The sequence below is a fragment of the Alosa alosa genome, chromosome 3 (genome assembly GCF_017589495.1).
Source record: "Alosa alosa isolate M-15738 ecotype Scorff River chromosome 3, AALO_Geno_1.1, whole genome shotgun sequence".
Taxonomy (NCBI): domain Eukaryota; kingdom Metazoa; phylum Chordata; class Actinopteri; order Clupeiformes; family Clupeidae; genus Alosa; species Alosa alosa.
Genome location: NC_063191.1, coordinates 31,938,944 through 31,960,357, shown reverse-complemented (window position 1 = coordinate 31,960,357; position 21,414 = coordinate 31,938,944). Strand labels below are relative to the sequence as shown.

The window sequence follows — 21,414 nt, the reverse complement described above, 5'->3', positions numbered from 1 at the left end:
ATATATGGGAGGGGGTGGTCAACGAAGTTTGAGAAAGGCTGCTCTACTCTGGAGACATACATTTACACCTTTCCAAAATTCTTGTCTTCCAGCACATAGACCAGATTATGAGCTCACATGGAAAACAAATTATGCAGGCAGTGACACTCATCCTAGAGGGCGACCACAGTATGGAGATCAAGGAGCAGGTAGGTCATTCTCTTCCATCACCCATACAAATCAAAATGATCACATCCATTTGATAGATAGATAGATAGATAGATAGATACTTTATTGATCCCCAAGGGGAAATTCAAGGGGTAAAAATTGTGTGTAAAAATTGTAGTATTTTCATCTACAGCTATTTCACAGGAGTAGGAGTATGTACAGTTTGGTTCTGTTGAAGGGTCAGCTACTTTTTTTTATTTGCCAGTTAAAATATAATGGGCTATTTAAAAAAAAAAGTTTTCCCTTGGGGCATGGTCCCCTGGACCCATTGCTTTCCTCAGGTTCGAAATGTCATGCTTCCTACTGTTTCACTCTCCAACCACCACTGGTAAGACCACAGTTTGCTTGCAGCTGGAGCCCAGAATGACAGGTTGCACTCCTGTCTCATGCATACTTTGTTGGAAGTAGGATTCATAATTATGGGAGGAGAATCATAAGAATCAGCTGATTATGCATTCCTGTGTATGAATAAAAAGTGCAGGTGACAAAGCCTGAAGTGCAGGTGACAAAATCTGTTTTGCTGTGAAGTAAGTAAACTTAGCTATCTTTTGAGACTGGATTGGATCGTGAAATATAGATAGATAGATAGATAGATAGATAGATAGATATAAGTAGATTTTTGTTTAAATATTCTTTTAGGGCTGTGTATTGGCAAGAATCTGATGATGTTGCACATATATGCAAGGCGATATTATATTGCGATTATTTTATATAATTTTAGAAAAACTGTGACGGTATTAGGAAGATCCCCATGTGCCTAAAATTTCAATATGTTTTTTACGGAGTGTCTATTTACACCCCTGGTACGAATAGCTTTGGCCACACAGCTGAACTATTCACACCCTTTGACATAACAACAAAGTTGCTCGCGTGCACAAAAAACATGGTGGACATTCGCTTTTTCATCAGCAGAAAGTGAAGAATTCGGAAAGGTTTCGGCACTAATATCTGTTCAAATTAAGTGTTAGATGGAAAATGTGTTTTTTATTTTCATAATCTTTGTTCAGTGAACACATACAACCGACAGTTTGTTAGTTAACAGAAATTTCGTGATTATGATTTGGGTTTATGATGGGGTTTGATTCCCTCAGATGTCCCCCAGACAGACCAACCCAATACAAAAGGCAAAACACAAATGCAGAAGCCTCAACACAAATGCAAAAGCTACAACACAAATTGCAATAGCCACAATAACAAATACAAAATCTACAACACCGAGACAAAATCTACTGCACAAATGCAAAAGCCACAACTCAAAAGCAAATTAATCCACAATGGAAGTTAGCAGTCTGTCTACTACCAAAGACTCTCGACAGCTTTGCCTCTCTCTAAAATCTTTGCTACTACTGTCCTAGTTGCCGGGGTGACCACTATTTGGAGCGCTTTGGGTTGCACTCTGCATGTTAAATGCGCTATACAAATAAAACTGACTTGACTTGACTATTTAGGAGTAGCTATACTACCAGCATTAGCCAATAACGTTAGCAGTTCACCTGCTTTCTAGCTGACAGAAAACAAACCTACGTAATGCATTGGTTTTGTTTCTCTTCTAAAGCTAACCCGCCCTCCCAGAAGCAATAATAAAATAGGAAATTCCCCGATGGGCATCTGCAAAGTCCTTTAAGGCAAGTCTTGCCACTCTTCTTCTCTTCTCTTCTTGCTAATGTCTCTGGGCAGGTGCGTCTGTGTTTAAATGACACAGACACACTGAATTGAACAGTATAAATACTGTATATTCCCCCAATTCACTCAAATAAGGCTAAAAAGCACATGAGCACATTAACTTGCTCATTGTGCATGCACCAACATTTGCAGCATGGCTATGACCATGATGATTATGTACATTACAGGAAGGGGTGGATTAGACAACTGCCAACTTTACAAACTATGCCTGTACATTTCTATGGAGGATAGCACCATAGGTGTCACCAGTGAATAAAATAGTATGCAAATCAAACAAGTGCTGAGCAGAGCCAGGGCAGCAATGAGACATTTATGAGATGAGAGACATAACATGGCAGGGAAACTCACCAATGTTCATTTCTGGATTTAATGTTTAGGTTAGTGTGTACATTTGTTTATAGCCTGTTAAGCCTACATCCAGCAGTTGTCATCCCAAAAACATGAAAAGAAGATTTGTGGACTTAAAACAAATTACATTTACTAGCTAGTTGTGTGCACTAGAAATCAAGCAAATGTTAGAATAACAAACATTATTTTATGTAGACCTGTATAGTAAATGCAAGACAGAGACTGTCAGCTGAGAAAAAAAGACATTCTGACGCTCTGTACGAGTTAACCTTAAGGGCCTTATCTTGGTTACACATGGGGCCTTATTTTAGTGATTTAAAACACACGGTCTGAAACGGATGCTTTAAATACGTTGTAACGGTGGCCTCTGACACAAGAAAAGAAAGTTATTATGTTGGGCGCCAGGCAGCATTAAAACTGCCGTGTCAGTATTAAGACCCCGTCACCCTTCCCGTTTTAAAGTTGACAAGAAAAGAAACACAACACAGTATATGGTTTTCAAGCAGGTGATGCAGTGTATTAAACAAAATGTCATTCAGTTCAGGACGTCGGCGACGTCGACAACAGTTCATTAGAAGCTAGATCCAACAAAACGCTACGTCTATGGCGACACACACAAACAAAACAATAACCAAAAAACAAGCCAATGAAAACGAGCGGCCTAAGAGTATGGAGTCAAAATAGGGTCATTAATATTGAGAGGTTGTGTAAAGATGTTCACATGTGTAATAAAGTTTTGCTGCTGTGCAAAAGGAGTTCTGAATGTGCAAAGACATTTCGTACCTGTAGAAATATGTTGTAGTGTGAAAAAATATGTACCTGTAGAAATAGTATGTACTTGTGTGAAAGAAATGTGTATCTGTAGAAATGTTTTGTACATATGTGGGGGGGGAAATGCGAATCTGTAAAAATATTTTGTACACTAGGAAAAAATATGTACCTGCACAAATACTTTGTATATGTGTGAATCTCCTACGCGATGCTTTCCTGCGCAACACTGAAAGTACGAGCTTGTGAAACTGATTGAAATGCTTACGGACTTTTGACCCTAATTTTACTGCCTTTCTGAAGAGCCAATCAACACATTGCTTACTGCCAACCAATCAGCGTTTCCCACCGACCACCCAGATTTTGGTGCTAAACAGATTGGCTTCATATCAAAGAGTACTCAGAGCCCGTCTATAATGTCTTATTAGAAATCGTCTTTGATTGGGGTTGCAAAATTATAACTTAATTAAGAGTGACGTGGTAGCTCAATTTATACTGTGATCGCAAAAAGGGTTGAAGCAGAGCCGTAATGTTAACGTTAGCTATTCCCATCCGCTTTTTAGACTTTAACGTTATAGGTTAGCTTCTAGCTAGCACTAATGTTGACAAAATAGTTGAATTATTCATTCCATTTCCGAAAGGGTGATTCAGTGGTGTCATTCATGATTATAAACAGTTTAAACATTTATGTTTATCTGCTATTATTATTTGATATGAGAACACGTTTATTTTATCACCCTTTGCAAGTCTATAATAATAGCCTAGTGGACGGCAAAAAGACGAATTAAAGTGCACAACTGACAGACTGAGAAAGTCATTTGTCCCTAGGGCCATTGAACTGTTCAATGCCTCACTTAAGGGAAGAGGAGAGATAGACTTCTCTGCATAGTCTGTCTGCCTCTTCACCCCCTCCATGTTTGGATACTGTCTGTCCACTAGCCACTTTTACCACTGTCTTTATGCCTCACTGTTTGCGTGCTATATTAGCAGCCCCCCTCCATGCCACAGCCGAACTGTGGCCACACTTATACATTTTCTTAAATAGTTAAATATATAGATATATTTACTTTACTTTCCTTTATTTCTGCATTGTTGCACTGTTGGACTTACTCATTTGCACTATCACCATGACCACTATCACCATTGCACTACCACCATGACACTCATTCACACAGAGCACCTTAGAGCACCTTACCATACCTTACTATGCACAGAGAATCACAGGCTCAGTCCCTGCCTCAGTCATTGCAAGCGCCTCTGATTGATTAATCACCACTATGTGGATACTGTTTTTAGAATTGATTTAGATTAAGTGTTAGTTAGTATAATTTGTATTTTTGTAATTTGTATTTTAGTATATTTTTATATATTGTATTTAAGTGTTAGTTAGTATAATTTGTATTTTAGTATATTTAGCATATTCTTTATCTTCTACTGTCCTTATTGCTTAGTTGTGTTTTTATATTATATACTTTAATTACTCTTTCTGCTGTTAAAGAATGTGTTTGTGATGTCTGTATGCTGCTGAGACCTTGAATTTCCCCTGGGGATCAATAAAGTATCTATCTATCTATCTATCTATCTATCTATCTATCTATCTATCTATCTAAATGAATGGGTTGTAATGGGACATCCACGGCTAGGAGATTATAGTGAGATTTAACCGTAGTAATGCCCTTCCAGGACTGTTGGTTTATTGTTTGGAATACAACAACATCCCATTTTCTTACATAGGTACATTTTGTTTTGTTTTCCTTGTGTTTCGGGAGTATTCACCCCTTGCAGACACGTGACTTAAGTCACGTGACGGCTCCATGCTGGACGGCAAAAAGATGGAAGACGGACGGCAAATTACATTATGTCATAAAGATTATGATGAACTGAACACCATTACTATAACATCTTTGTAGTTCAATGTATTGCTGTTTGGGGTCTGATAGTCAAAGAAGATGCCAGTGGTGTTGTTAGATGAAATGGGTCATGATCGCAAATGTAAAGTTATTAAAACTGGTGGTAACAGCAAGAGGAGATAACGTTACGTTAGGCTACTGTAATTAACATTATGGTAAATGAACTCCCATAAGTATTTCTGGACTAAAATATTGCAAAGCGATTTGGTTACTTTATTTGTCTTGCTTTTATCAGTTGTAACATAGTCAAAACGTTAAGAATGTCATATCAGAACATGAAATAATAACTAGCTGCCACACAGCTAGCTATTCTAGCTAACGTTTATCGTAGCTCATAGTGCTAGGGCTAATGTAACTTCGTCAGTTTGTAACGTTGCCAGCTGAATAAACTTACTTCTTACATGTCTTAAGTTAAAGAATAAAAAGAAATAGGAAATTAAAAAAAAACTTGAACGGTATTATCTGTTTACATTCAAATCTTGCCAAAGACTTTGCCTAAGTGCTATCTGCCGTCCTGTTCAGAGTCTATGGTTGCTATAGCAACCGCTGCTGTGCTTCATACACTGAGGAGATAAGCATGCAATTGTGGTTGAAATACTCCCGAAACACAAAGAAAACAAACCAAAATATATCTATGCAAGAACATGGGATGTTGTTGTATTCCAAACAATAAGCCAACAGTCGTGGAAGGGCATTACTACGGTTAAATCTCACTATAATCTCCTAGCTGTGCGATATGTCCCATTACAACCCATTGATTTGATTCGTGTTCTTGCAGTCCACTAGGCTATTTTGCTGTGGCGCGAACAAAACGTGACGTCACTTGCAAGCGCGGTTATCTCGTCAGTTTATGAAGCACAGCAACGGTTGCTATAGCAACCATAGACTGAACAGGACAGTAGACTACCAAGCAAGCACTTAGGCAAAGTCTATGGCAAAATCTAAATGTAAATGGATAAACCCGTTCAAGCGTTTTCTTTATTTCCTATTTCTTTCAGTTCTTTAACTTAAGACATGTAAGAATTAAGCCTACTTATTCGCTGGGCAACGTACAAACTGACGACTTACATTAGCCCTAGCACTATGAGCTACGATAAGCGTCAGCTAGGATAGCTATGGCAGCTAGTTAGCAGCTATTATTTCATGTTCTGATATGATATGCTCAACGTTTTGACTATGTTACAACTGATAAAAGCATGACAAATAAAGTAACCAAATCGCTTTGCAACATTTTAGTCCAGAAATACTTATCTGTGCTCATTTACAGTAATGTTACGACCTATCTGCCCTTGCTGTTACCTCCAGTTTTAATAACTAGATCTGTGGATTTAGTACCAAAATCTGGTGGTCGGTGGGGAACGCTGATTGAGCAATGTGTGGATTGGCTCTTCAGAAAGGCAGTAAAATTAGGGTCAAAAGTCCGTAAGCATTGCAAATCAGTTTCACAAGCTCGTACTTTCAATGTTGCGCAGGAAATCATCGCGCAAAGTATTTGTGCGGGTACATATTTTTTACACACGTGTACAAAATATTTTTACAGATCCGCATTTCCCCCCCACATATGTACAAAACATTTCTTTCACACATGTACAAAACATTTCTACAGGTACGAAATGTCTTTGCACATACAGAACTTCTTTTGCACAGCTGCAAAACTTTATTACACATGTGAACATCTACACAAGTTCTCAATATTAAAGACCCTATTTTGACTCCATATAGGAGGGGCTGGCAGCAAGTGTTCCTGTGTGTGTGTGTAGCCTATATGAGCGTGTGTGTGTCCCGGGAGGAGAGCAGCAAGGAAGAGATGAAAACGACGTAGGCCTAGTTGAAACCGACGTTTTTGGAGGAGGTTTAGGGAGGTATAGGCTCGATTAGCCTGGCAAAAAGTGTAGCCTGACACTTCGCACTAATCCAATAGCACAGTACCTATATATACCTTATAATCCACACGTCCATTACGAAAATCCACGTTCACTTCCAGTAGTCCAATAGGTCCATAGATTTTAGTTTACTTCCAGTAGTCCAATAGGTCCATAGGTTTTAGTTTATTTCCATCAAAGCTTCGAACTTCCACCCGAAGCTACGCGAACCTCCGACACAACGCATTGACTGAACATTCAACTCCCTGCCGGTTTGACAGCTCACTTGTTATTTTGTTTAAAGCGAGACTCCAGCTCATGACCTCCACCACACCTGATTGGCTGGTCAATTAGAAGGTCACTAAGCCTGCGAACTACTTCAAGTGACAATAGTGAGGAAGTAGGCTAATATATAATAAAAGTGTGATGTAGTGAAAATAAGTAAATAAATATATTTGGGTAGATTAATTATTTTATGTAAACATGGCAGAAATGTTATTCTGTCACAATGTTTAAATACGTTTTAGGGTGTGGCCAGTCCAAAATCGCTATCTTGACGTAGTAAGTTCACCAGACGCCAGGCGCATTGTTTAAAAGGGTTGTTCTTATGTTTCTTAATCTGTCATGTGTATGTTTTGGGCGTAACATCAAAATCAATGAGAGTGACATCTGTCATTCCCTTTAAGAGCAAGGAGCGCAACGTCAAACAGCGCGTTGGTATTTTAACAGTCAGCCATCTGAAGGAATATGCATGCACACCAGACTGTGTATGCAATAACAGGATTACACTAAACCTTGATTTACTAAAGCATGTGTGTGTGACTAGCAGAGAAGCCTATAGCCTGTAGCCTACATGCATCTGCACTGATCTATTATTTGAACTCATCCAAACTTAAACTAACTTTGCTGTGGTCTCTTAGGCAACGACAAAACAGTTTTACACTTAGCTAAATACTTTCACTATTGACTGACAAGGGGTTACAATCGAAACATAGCCTGAAAAAAAACAACACTTATCCCAATTTGCACTTGGCGGGATAATGGTAATTGTACTGGCCACAAACTGAGAATGACAGTTGCGTCGTACCTCACGCCACAATGCACTGGCAGTAAGATAGGGCCCTTAGGCTATATGAAGCAAATTATAGCCAAAATCGCTGCTATTGTTTTTATACTGTGTGTTTGTTAAAGTTGAAATTATCTTCTCTTTTATTACCAATATTGGGGACTCCTTTCTTTACTTTCCAGAGGTCTTTTGTGTAGCTTCTTCACTTCCAAGAATGTAGGCGACTGTACAAAGTAGACTGCAGGAATGGATGTAACATGTCATAGCAAGCTTATCAGAGGCAGAGTAGGCCAGGTCTATAATAATAGTACATATTATTTTTGTACTACGCTCTGAGATTTTTAAATTTGTAAATGTGTTGTGGTTTTTGCATTCGAATTGTAATTTTTTTTTTTGTGTTGTTGCTTTTGTATACATGTTGCAACTTCTGCATTCATTTTGTGGCTTGTCCATTTGTCAATTTACAACTTACAGCCCTATCCACTTTGTCTACCAGTCAAGGCATATTTTTGGTTTTGTGTTTTATAGCCACATGGCTTGACAGTTGTCATTAGAAATGTCATGTTCCTGTGCCACTCATAGGAAAAAAATATATGCAACAATTTGCCACTTTTTATATGTTTTTACCAGGCATTCATTGTTCACTTCCATCCTCATGCTGGCTTACCAAACGGACAGTGGTTTGGTAAACATTAGTGTAGTCTGGTCTTTGGTTGGGTTTTCCTTTTTTATATTACATCTGGAACTTAGAATCCCGCACACTGACCATTCCGCAAGCAACTATTTATTAGAAATTGCAACGTTTCAGTCTTAGACCTTCATCAGGACTAAGAAGAAACGTTGCAATTTCTAATAAATAATTGCTTGCAGAATGGTCAGTGTGCGGGATTCTTTCTAAGTTCCTGATCTGCGACCTTTGGTCATATCCAATGCACCTGCTCGACAAAAGAGGTGTGCAAAAAGCCTTCCTACGTTATATTACATCTGCCAAGGAGGTTTTCAGTGTGTTTAGTTTGACTGTCTGTGAACAGGATTAAGAAAAGTGCTGCTTGAAGAAGAGCTTGGTCTTTGATAAATTGTTGAATACGCGGTAACATTTTGACAGTTATCTCTCCATTTTAGACCTTATGTATCCTGGCCAACATTGCTGATGGCAACACAGCCAAGGAACTCATCATGACAAATGATGACATACTACAGAAAATTAAGTACTACATGGTAAATGTTTTTCTATGTACCTTTCAACTCAAATGATTTTGAAATCCTTTTTACAAGAGACTTTGGCCAGATGTAAATATGTTAGAGGGTAAAGTACAAATCAGCAATGTGGTGAGGTGACAAATAGTGTTGCACGGTGCACCGATACTAAAAAAGTATCGCAATACCCTGAAATGGAAAAATGTCACAATACCTAATTTTATTAGTATTGATACTACTAGTAAAATAGTGTCGTTTTTCAGTAAGATGCTGTGCACAAAACATTCTAGTGCCTCCCCTAACCTGCATGTCTTTTCTTCTCTCACACACACATGCACATCTTTCAAGCTGCAGCTGTCATGCTATATAAACATTGAGACATGGCTGCTAGTTTAAGTGATTCTGTGGCCGCAAAGCAACAAATAATAATAGGCTAATGTCAGTGTTAATTTTGACAGCAAATTCTGATTTAGTCTTTTGATTAGTCTCAGGGCCCGTCCCAATACCTCCCCTACCCCTAGATTTTTGCCCTAACCCTCGTTTTTGCGTGTGCACGTGTAGGGCTAGGGTGTCCCATTACTTTAGGGAACAAGGGGAAGTGCTATTTCCCCCTTAAAATCAACCCTCAAAATATAGCCAGGACCGATGCAGGCTTAAAACGAAATGGGAGATGAAATTACCCAGGATACCGTGCGAGCTCAGCGAGCCGGCCAAATTTTTCATATATTTTCGCAAATAAGCATATTACAATTTCGAAATATGTTGGAATATGTTAGTTTGATGCACATCTGATGGACTGTTGAGTTTTGAACACTAATGTTAGAAAATATTTTACGAAGCTATCTGACGATGTTCATGATATCTGCTGAGTGCTTTGAGAGTCTGCCCATCAAATAACGTTATATATCTGATCTGGGTAGTTTCGTCATTATTTAATGTGTGTGTTATATCTTTGTTGATTAACCAGACGTAGATAAACCAGCACGGCCCACACAACAATGACCGCTAGAACGGGCATGTTCCTGAATGAAAATAGTAGCAGGCTACTACCGGTAGACACGTCGACAATGCGCGTGACGTAGGTGAGCACGTTCGCTACGCTAATTTGCATATAGTGCTGTCCCAATTCATAGGGAAAGATCTTCACCTCCACTTGAGAAATGGGATGGACCATAGTCTTGGTCTAGTTTTTGTAGACCATATATTAGCAGATTTTAGTCGACTAAATCTACGGTGGACTTAGTTGACTAAATGTTTCTCCAGAATTTCTAGTCATTGAAAGTATCCATCAGCCTGTTATGGAATGGTATTAAGGTTTGAATATACAATACAGACACAGATTTAACCGTTGTAATACAAAACATGTATTTTATTTTATTCAAAAACACTTAACGTGGCTTTTTCACAAAAGAATCTAACATAAAATAAGCAGGCCTGATAGCGCTCCGGCGCCACGTCAGATTTCCGGCGTACCGACGTGTCTGCAGAAAAAAAAAAAATCAGGTTCACGCGATCTCACGTGCGAATTTCTTTTGTGTGTCCCATACACTACGAATGTGTTTTCCACACTGGCAACGGGAAACGTAGCCAAAGTCATAGAGTGCAACTTTATGAAGCCAGGGGTAGAGACTTTGGAAGCTGGTGTCAAAAGCTCTGGCAACCAGGACGCCCTTACGCATCTGTCTGTCTCGAGGCATGCAGGCTATCTTATTACACACGGCATCTCGCCAGAATTTAAAAGAAATCTGTCCGACAAACTTAAAGGATAATTCCGGTATTTAGCTCTTTGAGTCCCTTTTCTGGTTTGTTTTGGATGAACTAGAGTGGTGGACACCGAAATTTTGACGATTGGTCCAGTCTCGACTTTTCTGACTCGTTTTGAATCGCCTTTACTGCTTCAGAGTGGCTGCCTATGGGCATGCACAAACATGTCCTTAAAACAACCCTTAACGTTCGTTTTCAAAACTGTGCAACTCACCGAGTGGTTAGTAGTGTTCGTTGATTATTAAAAACAAATATATCTTTTTTTTGTTTGTTTGTTTGTTTAAGGCATTGCTTATTGGATATATATATATATATATATATATAGGCGCAATGTATGATTTCCAGCCGTGTTATTTGCTATTGTGGAAATATCTTTTTTAGATACCTCACAACTGTATATAAACTTCCACTCAATGTTTGAGCCTGAAGCATAGACAGTAAAAGAAGGTTTCGTGGAAAGACTACAACCAAATGTAAACAGCCCCCGTTTCCATTTCTGGTGGCCCAGTAATATCAACGTGCAATGAGTCTTCCAACAGAAATCAATGGTACAAAATTATACAAAATGCCAAATAAAAAACGACAGAAACTGTATTTTGCTACGCTACTTGTTTTGCAACATCAACGAACACCACTAACCACTCGGTGAGTTGCACAGTTTTGGTTAGGCTACTAATCAATTCCTAGAGTATTATAATTGGCACCCACCTTTCTTGGAATGGCTGTAGTATCTGTAGTAGCAGTATGCTGTACAAGCCATAAGTATGCAGGTAAGTGACTAGTTAAAAGCAGGGATAGATTAATGAATAGGCCTACCAGTCCCAGGGTCCCAGGAGCTCTGGTGCTCTACACAAAGATGCTACTGTAATACACGCTTGTATTGGGTTTGTTCATCTCATGTCTGAATGATGTCCATTTATATCCACAAAAGTCACCAGAATCTATCATCTAAGGGACTATTTATCAAAATCTTCTCCCAGGGGAGCACACCCCTGGATCCCGCTTGACAATAATGTTGATCAGGTCATATATCCCTGAAAAAGATATGCATTCTCCCTGAATGATATGACATTCATCAAGATGTACAATAAGTACAATATTATTGAAATTAGGGCTGTCAATCAAGTAAAAAAAAAATCTAATATATTACATACTCTTTGATTAATTAATCTAAATTAATCGCATGCATCCATTTTTGCTATGAACATCTTAAAAACAAGTTTGGCAGATACAGTACACACAGTAAACAGTAGGAAAACGAGACAAGCAGCATAGCCTACAAGCAGGGTTCTATATTAACTTTTTTGATCACCAGCCAATGTGGCTGGTAACTTTCTAAAGTTACCAGCCAATCAGAATTTCTACTAGCCATTTTTTTCTGGTGAAAATAAGAGAATTATGAGTTTATGAGATGAGTGTCACTGAATGCATTTGATCATTTTATTAACATTGTTGGCATGAATACATACCACAAAATATACACAGAAAGTGCAAACACTTAATTTCATGAGATCTCTATCTATCTATCTATCTATCTATCTATCTATCTATCTATATATACATATATATATATATATATATATATATATATATATATATATATATATATATATATTTTACATTTCAGCGTTTAAATGTGTGCAATTTCCCAGCATTTCATGGTGGGGGGAATAGTTTTCTCTCTCTTACGCGAGTCTGTGTAGCACTAGAATCTTCGTTACACAAACAATTAATGCTCCGATTGCTTATTGGTTAACAGATCATCCTCAGCAGCAAAGTAGGCTGCTAGGCTATTTATTTACCACCCATATTCACAAGTACATTATAAACTGCTGCCTGCTGCTGTCCAGTAAAGACGTGCAATTTAGTCCATGTCATATTGAAAGTGAACACCAAGTGTACTCAAGTATGGGTTTGTGCAGACTACTTTGAAATATTTAGGCTATCGGTTGCCTACTTTATGTTCATGACTCGCACGCACCTATAGCACTGCCACCGGTCTACAATGATGTGTCCAAACCATTTAGTAGTTGAAAGCGATGGTTCGGAGTAATTTCACCCTAGGGTCCTTTGCACCATGACCCCGAGCCAAACACCCTCCCAGAACCTTTTTTCCCTTGGTCGAACCCTGGTCGAGTAAGCTGTCAGAAACTAATGGCGTTCTGCAGTCGTGATGGAACCAACTTTTATCTCGTAAATTACCCCACTAATAATGGCCTGAATGGTACGAAACTTCTGCAGTAGTACAACTATGACCTTTAGTCCAATAACGAGGCATTAGAACGTTTGTAAGTGCACCAGGAGTTTATTTAAATAAGACTTGCCTGATTATCTGCTACTATACAGCTGCGTCAACGTTTCTTCCGTGATTTGGGAAAAGCCTGTAAAAGTCCTGGCAGGAAGCATGCATAAGGATGTAGATCCAGGAATGCACTAATATTTTGTTCGTAGTCCAGTTTGCAACAATTATTAGTTAACACTAAGTTGTAAACACTTCGGAAAAAAAATATTAAAAACTGGATATACCAAAAAAAAAAGCTTCCTGCAAGGACTTTTATGGGCTGTACTACAAGTTTATGTGATCAAATAAACATGAAACAAAACTTACCAATTCCTGCATAGGTTACCAGCTACGTGCAGAGCTAGCTGACGTTATGTGCATCTTGCTAACATGTAGTCCAGCTGACACTGTAACGTTACATTAGCCTATATTGGGCGGTGGTAGTGTAGTGGTTAAGGAGCTGGGCTAGCGTGCAGTAGCCTGAAAGTTGTCGGTTCAATTCCCGGCTTCCACCGTTGTGCCCTTGAGCAAGGCACTTAACCCCCAGTTGCTCCGGGGACAATGTGATCCCTTGTAATATAGCTGACATATGTAAGTCACTTTGGTCAAGAAGTGTCTGCTAAATGTAATGTAATGTAATATTATTTTTCTTAATGAAGGCGTATCAATATATAATTTTTTAAACAAAAACGGTCAGAAGTTGCTCACGAAGTTCATCACGTAAATCAGACAGCGTCAAAATTTGTGATGAACGGTTCCGGGTATTCTATTCGAACATTGCAGGCCCAACTGCAGTCAGACCTGCCTACCTCTCCATAACAGGTCGATTTGATTGGCTAATCAGTCAGATGTAGCCATCAATCAACCCGATATCAAACATATGATTTCTAATGGTTGCTTAGGTGCAGCGCAGTGATTCCTTGTGAAGGCCTGATGCGGGACAACAAGAGAAGACGTGCGATTGGATAAAAATGTATCGCACCCCCTCACTATTTGTTCACACAATCTGCCAATCAAATCACATATCGGACAGCGGTGGGATATCAGTAGTCAAGAACGATCGGGGAAGGAGAAGCAGAAGCAAATAATAAATGCTAAAGTACAATGTTATTAAAGACACTATTATTTTTCATTCGTTTGAAAATAGTTAGGCCTTCAGAGAAGGCTTTGAAGGCCCTGACGGTCCGCCACTGGTATCTATCTATATCTATTTCTCTGTCAATATCCTCATCCTGCTTCATTCCTCTTCTCGACCCCATAAGTCTGTCCCAACCACCGCCGCCTTTTGTTTAATCTTAACTTAATAAAAAAGAGATATCAATTATCATCAACAATGACAAGCCAGCTGGAAGCTGTCACTCGTTTTCTCTCCCTCTCATGTGTGCTTAGACACGTTCCCAATTAAATACATAGGGAATACGTTCAAGTTGGATCTTTAGAGAGGACCCGAAAAGTATCGTCTTTATGTAACATGCTGTTGGTGCATGTTGACATTGTATACTTTCTCTAACAAGAGTGAAAAACAGTTTGCACTACAGCTACTATGTATTGGCTAAATGTTGGTCCCTCTGTCTCTAGCACAGTGCGTGATGCGTGTGGTGGTGATGATCACTGATCAGGCAACTTTTTAAAACCATATTCAGCTAACTTCAATAAAACAAACGATCTAGCTGCTTCAGGTTTTGCGGCCTCCGCAAATAGGTAATCACAATGCGTTAATTGGGTTAATATTTCGTAACGTGTTATGTATTTGTGTTATGCACATGTGTTATGTATATTGTACTTTACTTTACTGGCTAACTCCCTCCTATTTTAGTCTATAAAAGAACGAACGGAGCCAGTAGGCTATATGCTCCCTGCTCTGGCTCTGTTCGTTTCAGTCTCTCGCGCTGGTTTCACTGCAAACTGCAATCTGTGCGCAGCCATGGGCTTATGAAACGTCATCACGTACATTACGGCACAGTGGTCATGGGAAATGTAGGAAGTACTGCCAGGGGGATATATGACCGAGAATACAGCCTCTTATGTATCATGCACGTAATGCCTCATGCATCACCGGCCAAACTGGCTAGTAAGTTTTTATTAACACCCGACAAAATTAATTTTAACCCATATTTGGCGGGTGTAAATTTAGAACCCTGCCTACAAGGGAAAACGGAAATGTAGTTTGTGAAGTTATTGGAATGGAAATAAATGTAACCACCTTCAACATACTTTTGAAGACATTTCGTTTCAAGTGTGCCACAAATGTAGTCAATTTGTTAGGGGAGTTTGTCGGTTAGTTAGGGTAGGTTCAGCAAAACGTTAGCAAAGTTAACTTTGACAAGGCTGGCAGCTAACATTTTTACTCGTAGGCCTACATCCAGCTCTCTGAGCTGCACCATTTTACAACAATAGGTTACCCCAAACATCTACATTTTCATATTAGAATGTATTGTCAAGTGTAAGCTTGTAATTATACGTAGCCTAATTATAGGCCACACTTCAGTGATTTTTTTGCACTAGATATCTGTTTGAATTCAGTTGTTGTAGCCCCAGTGTCTATTAATGGCCTATCTTAAACTACTGCGATCAATTTAAGTTCCCATAACAGTGATGAATTTGTGCCCCCCTTGGAAAAATGTAATGCCCGCCTGTGAATTTGTGTCTGCCGCCGTGTCTGGAAAAGTAATTAACTAATCTGACTAATCTGAAACAGTTAATTTATGCACTCAATACTTGGTCAGGGCTCCTTTTGCATAAATTATTTGCATACTGAATGGCGCACAATATGGATGACACAAAGACAGAGAACACTTATTTTTAAACTCATAATGTGCAAACTGAGGACATTGTCTAAATACAGTGGGTATCAGTTAAGTTTGGAAGGTTTCCTGCATGAATCACGCACGAATCCCGTACCATATTCTCGGCAGAAATGGCACAAACTGCAGTTGACCCAAACAACCACCAGGTGGCTCCTGGGAGTTCTGCCAGTACTATTTTTGATGTGACTTGACTTACTGCTTCCATGACTCATCCAGTTTCCAAGTCAGTAGAACAATCAGAGACAGTTGAGCCATTACCAAACAAATATGAAAATACAATAGCGTGAGTTTATATATCTTATCAGGGGCGTTGTCTGCCGATTTTGCCGGGGCTTCAGCCCTGAATGTTTCGAGTGTAGCCCCGAATGTATTTTGCAAAGTTGGCTAACAAATATGAAACCATTATTCGGATCATGCATTGGAACTGTGAGATGAGATGGACCTATTTATCAAATATAAAAGCAGGACACGGGTTTCCTCTCACTCTCCTTCATGCAGCAGATCTAATTTGAAAGTTACCTTACCATAATTTGGAACGTAGGCTGCTTAGAGTGCACGCACACACGAGAGAGAGAGTCAGTTCCAGGGTTGGGCATGTCATTGTTTGCTTTTCCTATTTAGTATAAGAAAGTTATAAGGAAATCATAAAGGCCACAAGGCAGGGGCGCTAATGACTAGTCTGATGTCAGTCACACCACAAATTTATTCCAAAAAAATATCAGGGTGTTAGGCTACAAGCTAGGACTGCCACTGTTTTTAGTGTGAAGAAGAGCATCTAGTATAATTAATTACAAAAGGAACGCAACTCCCAAGCGCACTTCACTCAAAGCAGTTTAATATTTTGCAAGTTGTGTGTGTGTCACCATTCAACATTGTGAAGGAGGCTACGTGAGCTGGGCAGCAGCGCTTCCATAAAGGTCTCTTTCAAAATGTCCAGTTACAATTGCAGCTGCTTCCGAATGTTGAATATTTAGAAAGTAGCCTACATGACTGCATTTTTGAGCTAGTGAGAGAGTCTTGGCTTCTTGTAGTAGTAACTTGCTAATTAACTAAAGCACGACTTGAGTGATATATCAAATTTGAAAGGAAAAATATGAAGGCAACAAGTGGCGGGCGAGGCTAGTTGGAGGGATATTGTGTCCTGTTGCTGTAAAGGACGAGCCCAATCACCTATTTCTCAGTTGTGTAATAAAATCAGTATCATCATGCAGTGGTCGAAGTTTGCCAGGGCGGATAAGCATAGTTGTAAAGGGCATGAATAAAAAAGGCAAAAAACGTCCTTTGCCAAACCCAAAATCTTAACGAAACAACTCTAAACATCAGAGTGGGATAGGTTGGGATATTGTAGAAATTTCACTTAAATTGCAACCGCAACATGTTGGCCTGCTTGCCGACGTTCAAATGACAACGAAAAAGATATCAAAGCACTTTTTGCGTTTGAATGTAGCACAAAAAAATGTTTAAACAGCTGGACAAATGATTTAGCTAATTGATTATTATAGCCTGAACACCAGCAATTGTTGAACATTTACCTGTACAAGGACATTGACAGTAGCCCACCCTAACAAGCAGATGTTGCAAAAGACATCGAAAGACGCAATTAAAGAAATAAATAATGTAATCTGCAGCGCTTTATTTAACAAACTGCAAGCAACAAGAGGGTTGAGTTCACTGCGAGGCCAAACCCAAGAGCAGAGACAAACTGATCTCTTCAATAGAGTAATTTTGGAGGTACAAACTCTCCCTGCTACCATTTTTTTAATTGAATTTTTGCGACGTTCTCCTAATGTGCCTTTTGCACGAAAAAGAACGTAGGCCTACTCACCTGTTCTGCTACTAGGCCACTGAAAGGAACAACATAAAATCTGTTTAGGCAGTCGATACATGGTAACGAGCTGTGTGCGCCTGGAAAGACGAAAAGCTCAAAAGTCAAAAGTCAAAGACAGAAAGCTAAGTCTTATAATATAGTCTGTTTTACATTTAGGATGCACGGGTGAGGGATACGGCTTTCATGGTGGACCACGCACTTTTTCTTGTGTCAGGAACAATGCACATATTAGTTCATAGCCTAGCTCCAGCGAAGATGGCTCTGGTCATCCCATCTTACCCTCCCCCCACTTCCTCTAGCCTACCATTCAGGCTATGAAGACCTGCGGGGAGTAAAACGACTTGTTGCCGTTTTGGGACATTAAGCTACGTTAAGCTTTTTCACGTTAAGCCTCAGACTGGGGAAAACTCAGGACTGCCTGAAAGAACAGACCTGTTCTGGAAAGACATGCATTAACCCACTCGACCGTGTACACTGGTTGCTGTGGCACAGCCTTGAGTGATCAAATTAGTTTTCCATTGTCATATGAATGCTGTCATTTTGTTAACATTACTGTTAAGTAGATGCTGTAGGCAAAGGCTATATTTCAACCTCGTTAGTGTAGTAAAAAAAATTCAGAACTATTCACGAGGTTTTTGGGCAGCATATTTATGTTCTGTTAGCAAGCGAACTTCTCATGACTGCCGACAAAGTAGCCTACTGCCAGCTGACGAAGCTCTCCTTTTAAAACATTACTGAGAGACAGGCACTGTACAATCAAGAAATCCTGTCATTGAATCCAAAACTATGTTTGACATTATGTACAAAGCTTATAGGCTACAGTGGACTAGCATGTTGCAGGGGCTGCTAAAAACACCGACAAACAACACACTGAAAACTCGGCCAATCACAGCCCTTGCTGTCGAACGCTCCATCCGGTTCGACCGCAGACACCACAGTGGACTTATGCTGCCCCCAAGCAGCTGCAGTTGTACTTACATTTCACGCAGCTGCGTGAATCACGTTTTTCGTGAATGAAGTGTCCATTTTTAATGAGTACCCACTGTAGGGTGACCACAATACAGAAAATCATACACAATTCAACACAGGCCATCCTCGCATAGAAGTCTAGCTACACCCTACATCAGTCACCACACAGAACATACAATGCACACAGTAGTTGGCTTCTGCTTATCGCAATAAACATCAGATTCAAGTGCGCTAAATGGGAAAGCAAAAACTGTCACTGTCTAGTTCACAAGTAAGGTGAAAATACACTCTTACTACAGTAGTAACTAATAAAGGCCAAAGACATTGAGCTTTTTGGCTTTCACTAGTAAACTAGTTACGGCAGTTTGGTCTTATTAGTTCACCAGTAAGACCATTGGCGTAGCGAGGGGGTGGCTTTGGGGGCTCAAGCCCCGAATCTTTTTTTTGTATGTGTTTTCAATTTCCAACTATTCTAATTTTTAATTTAACTTCCCCTCGGTTTCTCTATAAATGTTACAAAATGTAGGCTACTATTACTGAGCAAATATCCCTTATTTTCAAAGCCCAATATTGACAGATAATCAGATTTCCCACACGATGAGTTTAGGCAATGCCAGAGCCAAGATGTAGCGGTTTACGTCATAAACCTGGCAGGAAAGTTCAGAGCGGCGCAGTCAATTTAAACAGCAAGCCGGTAAGAAAAACTATTGTCAAGACATTAGACAATTAGGCTACTGTACCCAGGAATACAAAAATAAACTTCAGAAAGACAGAAAGTTTGTTGTACTGTAGTCATAGAGTCTCAATGACCGAATCAGTAGATTTACCTGTTGTCAGTTGAGTTCATTCAATTCATTTATTGTAGGCTTTTACGTAATGAATGTGCACTCTAGAAAGTGAAAGTAGCCTAACCTAGGCCTATATGAGCTCTGTGTCCTGTCTGTTCAGGTTCAAGTTCAAGTTGCAGCCTATGCAAATGTGAAACGCAGATGTAACATGGCTACCGGTGGGATTTTGAACTTGCATGTTTCATGCATTTTAGGGCAAAAAATACAATGGGATTGATGTGTTCTCCATTTGAGGAACGTAATCAATTGCGGACGTGCACAGACAGGACACAGAGCTCATATAGGCCTAGGTTAGGCTACTTTCACTTTCTAGAGTGCACATTCATTACGTAAAAGATGCTTCATACTAAAACAACGATCAAACATTATCAAATGTATCATGATGTGTTGTCACAAAGACTTACTCCAATTAGAAAATCGAAACCAAAATCGTGTAAGTGTTCTCTCATTGACGCCTGTAGGCCTATAAGGAAAATGTGATTTCAGTTTGTAAAATGTATTTTAAGCCCTGAATTAAAGTTAGCTTCATGTGTTCCACTGAACATTACATTAAGTGGGTTCACAATGGGTGGGGCTGTACTAAACCTGACCATAAGGCTACTTTTGCCAGAGTTCAAAGTAAAAATGTATTGAGACAAGGTAGCAGCATAGTATACTAGCCTATAATATACAAACCATAACTCATAAAAAACGCTTAATTAACTAAGTGCCTGCTGATCAGATAGGCTATGCCTATAGACCCCTCTTGAAAGACCCAAAGTGCCAGTCAGATATACCTTGAGTCTCACATTTTTAAAGTCTCAATGTGTCCATTAGTTTACACAGAATTCACTAGAAGTCATTATTTAAGGGGTTATTTTTCAAAAAGAATTTCTGCGATAGAGACGACGTTGGTTAGCTTTACTGCAAACTGCTTTTCACTCTCCTTAGAGAACGTTTACAATGTCAATGTCAAAACATCATGTTAAATAGAGATGATAGGCCTACTCTTAGTTATCTCCTTTGCAGCGGATCTAAAGTGAACGTTATGCGATCCATTTAATTGGGAACGCGTCTGCGCTCACGAGAGGGAGAGAGAGCGGCAGGTTCCAGCTGGCTTGTTATTGTTGATAATTGATATCTCCTTCTTATACGAAACATTTAAAAGGAAATCATGAAGGCAACAGTAGTTCCCACTACTGACCATTTAAAAACTGTGAGAGGGCACAGCCATAGGTACAGCGTTAGCCATAGAGGAGCAGGCAGAAGATCATTGACAAATAAATGTGAATTTTTCTTAAAGCGACACACAATTTACAATTTATACATGTGTTTAAACAGCATGAAATTAGCAGTAATTTTTGAGCAATTAATAACAAATTCTTTTGATACTAAATGATAGGCTGTGTCGTTTGGGGGTTGTTGTCGCGCCCGCCTGCCAATTTTCAAAACCCAATGTGGCCCTTGAGCCAAAAAGTTTGCCCACCCCTGCCCTATTACTAATTTGTTTACCATCAAATTGGCTTCAAACTGGCTATTAAGGTAAAAATCTTGCATAGTGTACGTTTAAGAACGTTTCAGCATCAAAATATGCTGTCAAAGAACAACTTAGTGTCTACTTTTGAATAATAATATGTTTTTAAAGGGATACCAGGCAAGCCTGATGCTTTTTCTCTATGAAGCTCCCCCTACCGTCTGTACGTGACGATACGTGTGCGAGCCCTCGCTCGGTCTGAAGCTCTTTTCCTTTTCTTTGCATCTTCCGTCAAGGGTTTTCGCTGCTTATTCGCCGGCTCTGCCATTATACACACGTTTGCAACAATTGCTAGCATTTCGTTAGCCTGCCTCTGTGCTGGGGATGCAGGACGTAAACTGATCCTGCTTCTCGCGATGTCTG

At 39.5% G+C, this 21,414-nt stretch overlaps 1 protein-coding gene across 3 annotated transcripts in view; it reads left to right on the top strand.

Annotated features, from left to right (window-relative positions):
* armc8 (armadillo repeat containing 8) overlaps window positions 1-21,414 on the top strand; it is a 272,052-nt gene that overhangs the window by 236,760 nt on the left and 13,878 nt on the right. The window contains exons 18-19 of one of the 3 annotated variants that reach the window (XR_007193229.1): window positions 93-188; window positions 8,950-9,062. Coding sequence is in view for 2 of the 3 variants with exons in the window: in XM_048239966.1 (XP_048095923.1) it covers window positions 93-188; window positions 8,967-9,062 (192 nt within the window). In the remaining variant the exon portion in view is untranslated. The remainder of the gene's footprint in view (window positions 1-92; window positions 189-8,949; window positions 9,063-21,414) is intronic. The other 2 variants (XM_048239966.1, XM_048239967.1) reach the window with 2 other exon arrangements.